The sequence below is a fragment of the Manis pentadactyla genome, chromosome 11 (assembly GCF_030020395.1).
Source record: "Manis pentadactyla isolate mManPen7 chromosome 11, mManPen7.hap1, whole genome shotgun sequence".
NCBI classification, from domain to species: domain Eukaryota; kingdom Metazoa; phylum Chordata; class Mammalia; order Pholidota; family Manidae; genus Manis; species Manis pentadactyla.
The window spans coordinates 84483136-84496359 of record NC_080029.1 but is presented as its reverse complement, the minus strand read 5'-3'; the positions used below and the strand labels follow the sequence as shown (position 1 = coordinate 84496359).

At 34.8% G+C, this 13224-nt stretch overlaps 1 protein-coding gene across 2 annotated transcripts in view; it reads left to right on the top strand.

Annotated features, from left to right (window-relative positions):
* AQR (aquarius intron-binding spliceosomal factor) overlaps window positions 1-13224 on the top strand; it is a 103603-nt gene that overhangs the window by 51879 nt on the left and 38500 nt on the right. For both annotated transcript variants that reach the window (XR_008992554.1, XM_036887545.2), the window contains exons 18-23: window positions 1503-1670; window positions 2653-2822; window positions 6051-6292; window positions 7452-7598; window positions 8346-8415; window positions 10670-10780. Coding sequence is in view for 1 of the 2 variants with exons in the window: in XM_036887545.2 (XP_036743440.2) it covers window positions 1503-1670; window positions 2653-2822; window positions 6051-6292; window positions 7452-7598; window positions 8346-8415; window positions 10670-10780 (908 nt within the window). In the remaining variant the exon portion in view is untranslated. The remainder of the gene's footprint in view (window positions 1-1502; window positions 1671-2652; window positions 2823-6050; window positions 6293-7451; window positions 7599-8345; window positions 8416-10669; window positions 10781-13224) is intronic.

Genomic DNA, 13224 nt, shown 5'->3' with positions numbered 1-13224 from the left:
TATATATATGATCACAGATGGAGTAACCAAATAGAAAAATGGAAGCAGAAAATAAGAGGGAGGATCTGTAAATAGTAATAAATATTGTTCTATAAAAACTGAATAGTTATGAAGAGTTTGAGCTAAAACTATAAGACATTCTTCTTGCCCCTTTCTGAAGGTGTGAACTCAGGCCCTTATCTTCTCTATTACCCCATTTAAAGTTAAGAAACAGTATTAATGACACTGAAAAGCTGATTCTGCTCTGGAAGGCACAGCCAGGATGGAATAGATGCAGATGGTTAAAAGGAGAGTAAGGTAATTGTAATGTAAGTTTTTTAAATGTAGATCTAATGTGTGCCACAGTAAAACCGTCTGCTTTAGCAGAGAACAGGCAGTCATCCCTCAGTGATGCCAAACAGTGATATTTGTAGGGACTAAATTACTTATCAGGACTACTTCTCTGGCTCTAAGACTTAGAAGTTTTAATGAATTGTGCAGATCAGAAATCATACAGGCAGTGCAACTCTGACAGTGGAGCAACTCCCTTTAGTTTTTCATTTCTTCTGCTTCTTTGCATAGAATTTGTTGGGAAAGAAACAATAAAATCATTATTATGAATCAGAGCTATGACTTCTAGCACACTCCAATCCATATTAAAACCAGAATGATTCCCGATACTAGTAACCACACACTCAAAAACATTGCTGATTTGATTTAGTTGTGTATTTTGTTACCACAGTTATGAGCAAGCAGACTGTTTAAATTTGCATTTATATTATATAATGGCTAGCAAAAACCAATCAGAAAATTAACTGGTGTGATACTACATGCTGTGTGGTCTAATTTTGTGTACCTTGTCTTCCAGTGTCTACTTTTAATAGAGCTGAGAATCCAGTTGAGTTTATCATTTGGTCTAATGATTGAGAAGCTATGGACTTTGATACATGTCTCCTATTTATTGATATTCACTTAAAAATTTTTCTGAAACTATGTATTATCCCATCTTCTCATAATAATATCTGTAAACAATGCTTTTGTGCCTTGATGAATTATTCTTGAGTTGACCTCTTTTAATGAAGTATATACCTGGACTGTTAGAATAACACTGATGGATAGTTTAAACTAGTGTTAGAAACGTGCAAGGTATGATATGGATGGATTGTATGCCAGCTATATTTTTGGCTACTTATTAAGAATGTTAAAAATAAGAATGACAAACATTCAGTTTTGGAGCTGTAGCATATTTAGAGGGCTTATCAGTAATATATTCATGGGCATAAAAGTTTCTAGTTGTAGAATAAAGAGAAATTTTCATTTAAGTATTGCCATCAAACATTGAGTATTAAAAATTATAGGAAAACCCATCATTGTATTATAATGCAAATATAATCATTGATCATCTCTGATATTTTTTAAATGTTTTTATATCTCTATTCCAAAGATAAAAGGATAAGACTTTCCCAACAAAGACTGAAAACAGTGATACTCTAGTAAGTAAAAATGTCTTTATCTTTTATCAGGACTTCGTAAGCATGATGTATGCTTTTTAATTACCGTACGTCCTACAAAACCTTATGGTACCAAGTTTGACCGAAGGAGACCTTTTATTGAGCAGATTGGCCTGGTTTATGTCAGAGGCTGTGAAATCCAGGGCATGCTCGATGATAAAGGGCGTGTCATTGAAGATGGTATGGTGATCTATATTTTTGGAAGAATGTGTGTACATAGTGATAAATTTATGTGCCTTATTTCTTTTTTGCTCTTTAGGTAATATTTTTCAGTTGTTTCTATACTCAGCACAAGAATTATATATAAAATATGTGTAGGCTACCTATCTGCCAGTTTCCAAAATAATGTTTTCTAAACTTCTGTATTGGATACTGGAAAAGGACAGGATCCTACAGGCAGCTCAATTTCAGCTCTTTAATTTGTTAGCCTTATCACTGATTGTTCTTTGAAGTTCTTTCTTACGTTGTCCTGACTCTTTTTTTTAAATACCTACTATTACGACTGCATCCATGTCCAGTGCTTGTCAAGTTTTGAATCGGGTTCTGCTACTATGATTTCAAGATTGCAGCATTGCTAAAGTGCTGGTAATGGCTACTCTTACCATTAGAATAGAAGAAAGTTGGAGAAGGGAATGGAGGATAGGTAGAAAAAACATAAGGCCGCATAGTGGGACCAGAGTTGGAAGTCTAAGACAGAAAGAGAGAGAGCAAAGGGGCAAGAGAGAGCCTCTTAGCTCTCAGCCGTTAGTAAGTGAAATTCCCTTGCATCCTAGTGCTACTAGGAATGGAGTTGGAAGGATGAAGAGTCATCCCCTGAGTTCTTATGTTATGTGAAGCAGTAATAGGAGCTATGAGTGACTGACAAAAGTAAAGTTCTTTGAATTCCAAGGCTTCTATTTTAATTGGGGGCATATAAAAATAATTCTAATTCATGGCATTGTATTGTAAATATTATGTGACTATTCTGAGAAGAAATAGTAAGAATTCAGAGAAAGGAGAAAATATTTTCAAATTCTTAGATTTTGAAATGATGGATGGAAGGTATTCTATTATTAAGGAGTTAAGTCTGGACAGTTTACTCATCATTAGGAATACTGATCATTTACTTTGATATTTGAAAAGTATATACTTCATGTAACAACTTTTGTTTCAAAATGTCTAGGACCTGAACCCAGACCCAATCTTAGAGGAGAGTCAAGGACATTCAGAGTATTTTTGGATCCAAACCAGTATCAACAAGATATGACCAATACTATACAAAATGGAGCAGAAGATGTTTATGAAACTTTCAATATAATAATGAGGAGAAAACCAAAGGAAAATAACTTTAAGGTAATTGTTAGGCCATATCATTTAAAGTACTGTATCATAATTTGAATAACTTCTAAGACAAATACACAGATACCAGGAAAACAATGATCACTCTTCTTATTTTGATTCTAAACAATCCTCTTAGATTCTTAACATACATATAAAAACTTAAGAAAATTCATTTGTTAAATTTATTTTGTCCTTTGATTTGTTTAGAAATTTAAAATATAAATTAATCCAGGTGTTATTTTAAAGGTCAGACTCCTTCCTTTTTGTATATTAGTTGGTGGATTTATGCCCCAGTATGAGGTTGTTTGTTTACTGGGGCTTCTTTTTTAAATCAATAGTAGGTATACTTCCAAATCACTTTTAGGATATAGCTGTGGAATCTCAGAGCTCTGAATTACTTTAGGATATAAGGTATAATATAATTTCCTTATTTGTGGGAAAAGGGAGGTGTGGGGGCTAGAGCATTTCATAATAAATAACTTTATAAACTCTTCATTATAATTTGCTTTTATAATAACTGTGGAGAGGAGTTTTAGTAAAGGAAGATTTTTGAAATAATTATTCAAAATTATATTATAAAATTTAAACACTGAGCAATTCTAGCATTTGAAAACAGCTTTTACACAAGTGTCTTTTCTTTTCCCTATACACACTGTTTCTTATACATTATCACTTTTTTTTAACCCACTGTTGTGATTAAAAAAGAAAATCTCACATACAAAGGAGTTTATTCCCTATCCCATCCTGTTGTTAAAGACAAAATGGAAGTACCCTTGATTTCTTTTTGTCTCACACTCCATCCACATCCAGTCATCAGTCAGTCAGGTTACTTCACCACCTCCACTGATGCCATGACACCTTCATCACTCACGTCCCTGCTTCCATTCTAGACTGATCCTCCCCTTACACTGTTCTCCACAGCATAACGGAATATAAATTGTACCTTTTCACCCCTGTGCAACACTCATTAATGGTTTCCCATCAAAAGAGAAAATTGTTATCATAATCCAAGAGGCCCCTTCATTGTCCTCCAGCCGCCTCTCCTGCATCATTGTCTAACCCTTCCTGTATTCACTCCTTGCCAGCCACAAGGCCTTTCTGCTGTCCTTTAATAATCCAAGTCTTCGCACCTAGTGTTCCTCCCCCAGTTATTTACATGGTGCACTCTCGCAGATTCGCAGAGCTAACTCTGTTTCAGTGCTGCTTCCTAAGAAAAGCCCTCTCCGCAACCTTAACCTAAAATAGCATCTGCCCTTTTTTATCATTCTTAATCCAGTTATCTATTTTTCCTCACAGCCTTTATTACACTTGATAATTAGGTTTTTGTTATTTACCTGACTTCCCTTTTAGACTGCAAGTCTTTGAGGGCAGAGTCTCTGTTTTGTTATTCAGTAACAATTGAATTTCAGTCACTTTACTAAAAACAACAACAACAAAAAGTTCTTTTCTTATCTTCATTCCTTTGACCATTTTATTTAATGCCAACTGTGTGTCTGGTACTTTACTAAATTACATGGAGCTAATGAAGATGAATATGACACAGATTATGCCTTGAGGGAGCTTAAACTGCTCATAAGGGAAGTTGGAAATACAAGCTACCATAAAATGTTAGAAGGTACCAGAAGTCCTAAGAAGGATGCGATTGAAGTGTCATGGGAGACCCAAAGAGGCATTCAGGTTCTGACCCAAGAAAGCAGAGAATGATTAACGAGTCTTTGGGAACGGAAGAGTGCTCTTTTGGTATCTTTGGTGTTTCGTTATGCCCGGGCAACATCCCCCATTTCTTTCTTTCTCTCTTTTCTAGTTTGTACAGCCTCTTCTCATCTGGATATTTTACTTGTCTGAATAGGTGGACTAGCCTCTGTCTTTACCCTTGTTCTCCTCAGCCAGGCACCAGTTTTTCATACACCTCTGCTGATCATTTCACTCTGCTTCAGAAAACATTTCTGTGACATTCTGTAAATGATTAAATAAATCATAGGTCCTCCACAAATCCTTTACTTGGAACTAAATGGAAATGCCACTTTTCTTCCATGAAACCTTTCCTAATGTCAAAAGTCTTGCATACATGCCTCTCTCTCCTACTTCAAACCATGTTCCCATTGTATTTTGTGATACTCTTTACTGTTTGCCACATTTTGCTGCTTTGCATCATTAAGGACATGTTTTATCTTCCTATTAAAGTTTTAATTTCCTTAAAGAGAAGAGCCCTCATCTTACCCATCATGTGAACATGCTTGTATATCTGTCCATTCATCATTTACCCATATTCAAACTTCCTTGATTCCTGCTTTCATGGAAATGGTATTCTAGTGGTAATTTACACAGATGATAAACAGGTAATCAAGTACTTGAGTAAGAAAATTTCAGGTATCAAGAAGGTAAAACAATGTGTTTAGAGTGTGATTACCATACACTATCCTGTTATTTTGCTATCCTGTTGTATAGCATTTATGATGTAAAAATGGCTTGTTTGGTTATTTCATTCTTTGAAATTTCTATCCTAGGCTTCTGATTTTATATGTGGGATAGATCACACTGTTGAAATAATTATAGGAAGCCTAAGAACTTGCCTTGACTTTTGGTAATTACTTTTGACAATGTATGTGTTAACTACTATTAATGACTTTCTATTGTAGTCCTGATTCTTTCATTCTAAAATTTTATTTGGCATTTCATTTTTATCATGTTGTATATTTTTTTCTTTATTTCTAACCACTTTGTTTTTCATTTTTTTTTCTAACAATGTTAATTTTAGTATTTTTAAATTGTGATATGGTTCAAAATTGAGGCATACATTAATGTGCCTCTGGTTATGTGCAATCTTAGCAGAGAGAAACTATGGAATATAAAAAGGAGAAAACTATGGGAGTTCCTAAGAGGAAGCATTTTTTTAGGTTTTGTCCTGTAATGGTTTCTTTCTGTTGAGTAGAACAGATTGGATTTTCATCCTGTCCAACAGGAGTGAAGTGTTAAACTCATTTATGATATTCTGTCTAAATGAACTCCTAGTGGATAAACTGTCCTTGCTAAGTTTGGTCTTTTGTTTAACAGTGTATGGTATCAGCTGAAAATATAGCTGTTGATTCAGTCTAGCCAAGCACCTGTCAGCAGAAAATAGCTTCCTGCCCTGAAACACTCTGGAATTCTGGATTAGTGTAACCAGCTCTACGTTCCACTGAAGTACAGATGTTTGAGATGTCTTCTTGACACAATCCTTTTCTGTCCTCTCACTGACAGGCTGTGCTGGAGACTATTCGGAACCTGATGAATACTGATTGTGTGGTACCTGACTGGCTTCATGACATCATTTTAGGTTATGGGGATCCAAGTAGTGCACATTATTCAAAAATGCCCAATCAGATCGCCACTCTTGATTTCAACGATACATTTCTTTCCATTGAGCATTTAAAAGTCAGCTTTCCTGGTCATAATGTTAAAGTAACTGTGGATGACCCAGCACTACAGATACCCCCTTTCAGGTAAAGTCAGAACTGGATATATTCCTTTCAAGCTTTCTGTAATCAGTCTGAGATAGGCCATCAAGCCTCTCAAGTTAAGTTTTGAGTATCATGTCTAGATTTGCTTGGGCAGTCTTTACCTTCACTGTGTAATCACAGGGATAAATTTATTTTGACTCTATTTCTAATTCTTAGTGCAGATGCTATTTTAAGACCACAATTAAAGTAGCCTCATGTCTAAAAGGGATCAGTAAATGCTTGTTTTCTGAAGGATATTACATAAACATTTATAACAGTTGACTAAAAAAATATGTCTTTGTACATAATGTGTAGTCTGGTGTATTTCCTAATTAATGCACATAGCCTTGTGGTATTGACTTTCTTTTGTATTTAGGAAAAAATTCTATTTCTCTTTTAATCTTGCTTGCCTTTGCAGAATTTAAATATTCACAATGTAGTTAGAGTTAATGTTAAATGAGCTTTGGTTTTAAAATTTGAGTAGAAATAGAACAAAGTGCCTGGAGCAACTGATTGTTCTTCCCTGAATGCCATCATATGAGAAAAGTGCACATGAAGAATTAATTTTTTTATTTAATTTTAGAGTGTTCATTAATTTCTCTAGGTACATACAGGGAGTCACCTGAGGCGACCGTGACCCCAGGCTAAGAACTTCTGTCTTAAAGGCCTGATACTAGGGATGTGTCATCACAGGGCTCCAGCCTGTCTCTCTAATTGTACTTTCTCTATTGTGTTCTGCATGCACATCGGTAAAACTGGCTACTTGGACTTGAGCCTCTTCTTTCTTTCTGGAAAGTCTTCCCTCCCATGTTTTTGTACTTAAATTATTTGAAAGTCATCTTAGATGCTACATCTCCAGTGAAGCCTCTTCTGATTAAATGAAGGACAGTGTGTATAGTGCGTGGCCAAAAGTCCATAAATGTTTCTTCTCTAATTCACTCTTCACTCTGAATCAGAGGACTTCTTCTAATCTAAACATCCTTAACACATTTTAGTGTTTTTAAATCTGATTTTATCAGAAGTTATGTATGAAAAGTAAGTTCCCTTAAGCCATGAATGTGTCTTACTTATCTGATTATTCTCTGTGCAATGTCATGCACAAGACAGGTGCTTGGTAAATTGTTGTTAATCATAAATATGAATAAAGATTTTGGTCTTGTAGGATAACTTTTCCAGTAAGAAGTGGAAAGGGGAAGAAAAGGAAAGATGCAGACAGGGAAGATGAAGACACTGAAGAGGCAAAAACCTTAATTGTTGAACCTCATGTTATTCCGAATAGGGGTCCTTATCCTTACAATCAACCCAAACGGTAATTTTACTATCTATGCTAGCTGTAGTAATGAAAAATAGTTTGCTAATTTCAAATGGATTGTAATATTTTCAAATTTTCTGATTCTTTAAAAATCCTGGGAAACTTCCCCTCTGTCCTATTATGTCAGTCTGCTGAATAGCACAGATATTTTTGGTCATTCTGTAGCCATATTTCAAAAATAAACATTTGCAGGTACTATGAAAACTAAATATTAGGAGGCTACCTTAATTTGAGTTCAAGATTCTTCATGACATGTGTTACATGTAGCAGCTGTTCTCATGTATATGTGCCATGACCAAGAAAGTGGCATTATACTTGGTGTTAGACTGGGAACTAGAACTTTGACACACAAAATAAGGTATAGAATGGGCTATGTATATTGAAAAATAACTTCAGTCTTTTCACAAAATTCATTCAGTTGTGGTTGGTCTGTGGAGATGTGGGGATGAAGGAAGTCATTCAGAAGAGATTGGTTCACTCATGTAAGGTATAAAAGTTCCAGAGATCCGTTATTCAACATTGTGCTTGTAATTAACAGTGTTCTACTGTATACTTAAAATCTGTTAAGAGGGTAGATCACATGATTCTGGTTTTTTTAGCACACACACACAGGGCTGGGTTGGGGAAAGAAGAGATTGGGAGAATGGGCACAGAGCAGCTGTTTAGATCTCTGGTCTTCTCAATTTTTACTAAATGTCATTCATCTGTATTTCTAACCAACTTTTTATCCACTCTTATTTGCAGTAATACAATTCAGTTCACTCATACACAGATAGAGGCCATCCGAGCTGGTATGCAGCCCGGGCTAACTATGGTAAGAGAATTATTGTTATGCATGTTCTTATGTGGATTCAGGCTGGAAGTAAGCCTCAGATGCTTCGAGTGTATTTGAAGCACAAAAATCAAACTGAACTTAAGTGTTTATAAGTAACTGTGGCATAGTGTGCATATGGAGATCTTGCTCACTTCAATATTCATAAATAAAGTTTTATTGGAACATAACTATGCCCATTTGTTTATATATTGCCTATGGCCACTTTTGGGCAATAGCAGCAGAGTTTGAATACTTGCAGCAGAGATTGTATGGCCTAAAATGTTTACTTGGTGGCCCTTAATAGAAAAAGTCTGCTGACAACTGATTTAGAAATGTGTTTAATTTCCAAGTATTTGGAGATTTTCCTGTTAGCTACCAGTTATTAATTTCTGGTCTGAGTCTATTATGGTCAGAGGAACATACTTTGTATGATTTCACTTTTCTGTTAAGGTTTGTTTTATGGCTCAGGATATTATCTGTCGTGGTGAATATTCCATGTGCTTGAAAAGAATGTGCATTCTGTTGTTTTGGGGTGGAGTCACCTGTATTAAGTCACTTAGATCCATTTGTTTCAGTACTTCTGTATCCTTGCCAATATTCCACCTACTATTTTTGTTGATTACTAAGAGAGGAGTATTGAGGTTTCCTATTATAATTACATATTTGTTCATTTCTCCTTTCAGTTCTGTCAGTTTTTGCTTCGTGTTTTTTAAAGCTTTATGGGTAGGTACATACACACTCAGGGTTGTTATGTGTTCTTGGTGAATTGATGCTTTTATCATTATGTAATATTTCTCTTCATTGCTGGTAACTTGCTTTTCTCTGAGATTTACTTTAATGTGAATATAGCCATTGCAGCTTTCTTTTGAATAGTTTTTACATGATGTATCTTTTCTCATTATTTTACTTCTAATCTACCTATTATATTTGAACTGAGTTTCTTGTAGACAGCATATAGTTATAGTAGGTCATGTTTTTTATCCATTCTGATAGTCTCTCTCTTTTTAATTGGTGTGTTTAGCATTAAATGTAATTATTGGTATGTTTGGATTTAAGTCTGCCATTTTATTATTTAATTTTTGCTTGTTCCCTTTGCTTTGTGTTCCTGTTTTCCTTTTCCTACCTTTTGGGTTATGTGGACAGTTCTAGAGTTCGATTTTTATTTGTCTATTGTATTATTTTATTGTATCTCTTGTATAGTTTTTTCTTAGTGGCTGCTCTAGAGAATTAGAATATATGTACTTTTCACAGGCTACTTAGAATTAGTACTGTGTCTCTTAAGTTGAATGGAGGATGCCTGCCTCCATGTAGGTACTTTTACCTTCCCCACTTACATTGTAGTTGTTCTGTGCACTATATCCAAATACATTGAAAATGCCATGAGGCACTGTTAGAACTTGTGCTTGCAAACATCAAACGTATTTTAAAGAACTCCAGAGGGGAATGTCTATTGTATTTACCACTAATCCTTCATTTCTGATATGTCCAGTTTCCTCTGGTATCATTTCCCTTCTGTCTGAAGAACTGCTGTACCACTCTTATGCGCAGGTCTGCTAACAATGAATTAACTTTGTTTTCCTTCATGTGAGGATGTCTCTGATGCACTTTCATTCTTTAAAGATACTTTCACTGGACATAGAATTCTAGGTTAGTGGTTCTTTCCTTTTAGCATTTTAAAAATGTTATTCAATTTCTTCTGGCTTCCATGGCTTCTGAGAGTACTCCATAGTTACTAGAAACATCCTTTTACTGTACATAATGTATCATTTTTCTCTGGTTGCTGTTAAGGTTTTTTTCCTTATTTTTAGTTTTCAGCCATATAATTGTGATATCTCTGGGTTTACATTTCTTTGGGATTATTGTCTTGGGGTTTGCTGAACTTTTGAATCTGTAGATTTATGTCCTTTGCCAGGTTTGGGAAATTGCCAGCTGTTATTTCTTCACCTTTTTTTTCATACTGTACACTTTCTCCTTTCTAAAATTTCAGTGACATGAATACTAGACCCTTTAGTATTGCCCTATAGATTCCTGAGATTCTGCCATCCCCCGGCCCCCTCTATTATTTCATTCTGCTTGTTGTTCAGGTTGGGTGATTTCTGTTGCTCTACCTTCAGGTTCTCTGACTCTGTCCTGTCCATTCTGCTTTGGACTTACCCAGTGGATTTTTTTTCGTTTATTTTTATCTTTCAGTTTTAGAATTTACATTTCTAACAATATGATAACTTAGTTTGCTATGTGTTCATCTCCTTTGTAGGTTGTGGGCCCACCAGGTACTGGAAAAACAGATGTGGCAGTCCAAATCATATCCAACATATACCACAATTTCCCAGAGCAGAGGACTCTGATTGTTACTCATTCCAATCAGGTAACTGTGAGTGTGTGTGTGCGTATGGGTATGCACATGCACACATAATACACGTGGGTGTGTGTACATATATATATATGTTTATGGGATGGATGGGGGAATGTAAGGAACGACTGAGAGATGAATGAAAGCACAATGGAGATTTCTGCTGTGTGGTAACCTGATCATAGGTACCACAGATTGCCAGGAAAGGCCAACAAGTATAGTGTTTGTTAGTTACTCTTAACTTATAGTGTTAAGAAGTTACTCTTGGATTTCCATGGTCATGGCTAGACAATATCGAGAAAAATATGAAAACAATCTTATTTCTAATGGAGGGGAGTCAAAATGTAGAAAGGCTAAGAATATTTGGATATATATATATATATATAGCTAAATATTTGGATTAAAGTAAATTGCCTTCCCCCAGTCGTCTTCTGGCTACACTAGATATTTTACTTTGAAATTGAAAGCATTAACCCTTACTAGTAGCATTTTTCTTAATTTAGTAGAATGAATATTCCTAACAGACTGTCTAAAATGTGTTCCTTTTGGATTAAATTTTATATCCTTGTGAAATATACATATGAATATCTCTAGTATGTGGAAGGACTTATTTTAGGTTGTAGATCCAATATATAAGATGTTTATAAACACTTAAATCAATACAAACTCCTTTCTTGTAAATAATGTCTGAAACAATGTCTTTATATCTATATGTGTGCTGTTTTATTTATTCTGAAGCTGTCACTGTCATAGAAATGAGGAAGAACAAGTAACATTTACTAGAACCTTATGTAAAATGTGACAGGCAGTGCTCATAATCCTGAAACACATTATGAAACCTCCTAAGGTACTTATTTTCTCTAAATACATATTGACAATGGTGACTTAGTTGGCCAGTTCTTGAAAAGAGTTGGTCTACAAAGCAGCACTGGGCTTTTAGAATGCTGAATGTTAGTTATTCTGTTGTTCATCAAATTTTAGTCTGCAGGTTTTAGAAATTAATACTATCTAGTTCATCTACTTGTCATTTTTATATCTTTGAAACATAAGTAATGGTGGCACGTTGTACAGTATACTTAAACAATGCAGGGGAGAGGGTTGATTTGGAACTTTATCTTAATAAAACAAATAAAGACTCCTTTTTAATCAAATTTAATAATTTTACCCATTTGCAGAGTCTTATAATGAATAAAGAGTGATTCATGTATTATTTTAACGTAGTATTTTTTTAGTTAAATTTTGTCATAATTTGATGATGACTTTCTATAGTATCCTCCACCTATGATTGACTTGTACAGCTCAGGTACAGAGAAGTTGTTTTGCAAAAGTAGCCAAAGACTTCATTGTTTGCCAAGACCCTTCTTGAACGTTTGTTAATCGTATCATCATCCTTGATGTCTATTGCAGTACTCTTTTCCCTCTAAATCTCTGTGCTTCCTTAGTTTGGATAGCAAAGGTTTGGATAATGAGTAATGGTGGGCTGATCTGTTGGGTCTCAAGTTTTGGATGGAGAATATGAAGTTTGGATAGTAGGGAATTTTTTCTGAAAATTTAAGTTAATCTCATCAGCTACTGAGCTCCAATTGGTTGGTTTTTTAATAGCCAAGGATATCTGTGTTTACATTATGTAATCTAGAGGTTTATGAGACTGGAAGTTGACTTGATGGGCATAGTTAGACTGATGGTAAATTAGGAGAGATATTTGAGTGGGGGCTAATTTTTAAATGATGTCTTTATTATTGTATCTTCCCATACTATGAAACCTTTGCTCTTCTCCAAAACCTACTAACTGCAGGTGTTCAGACAATAAATACTAGGATTTGAGGGAACCCTAAAGATGAACATTTCATGGTATAAAGGAGTGACTTCTAGATGGCTTTCTTTGAGCAGAATAGTTTGCCATTTAATGAGTGCTCTACTCAGTGTTGTATAATGAACTTAAGACTTGCTACCTAAGGTTTGAATGATGCACTTTACCTTTCTACTCTCTGTTCCTATGGTATTCTACCTATACACTCACTGTCTGAGAGTCCTCCCCCCACCACAGAACTTTTCAGTTACCTGCGACCTATGGAAATTTTGTTGAGTGAAATGAAACTTGGTGTGATTATTAATTATTTTAGTAATTGTTTGTTTATTAATAATTTAGTAAAAAAAAATAAGTATAATAGTAAAAAAAAAAAAATACAAACAATTACTTGGGGGAAATAAAAACTGAGTCAAAGCCTTTCTTTGTTCACAAATTAGAAGCAGAGATTTAAGGAGTAGTTTTTATGGTTCCAGTTACTCATTTGGACAAGTATACATAGTCAGCAATATCAGAAATCAATAAAATACTATTTTGTTTAAGTTGTAAATGACCTAATATAAGACCTATTCCCTTCTGTGTGGATTTTGATTCTTACCTGACCGGGCAATGCTCATTCTTTTCTACCCTCCTAAATGTTAGTTTTTGTTAC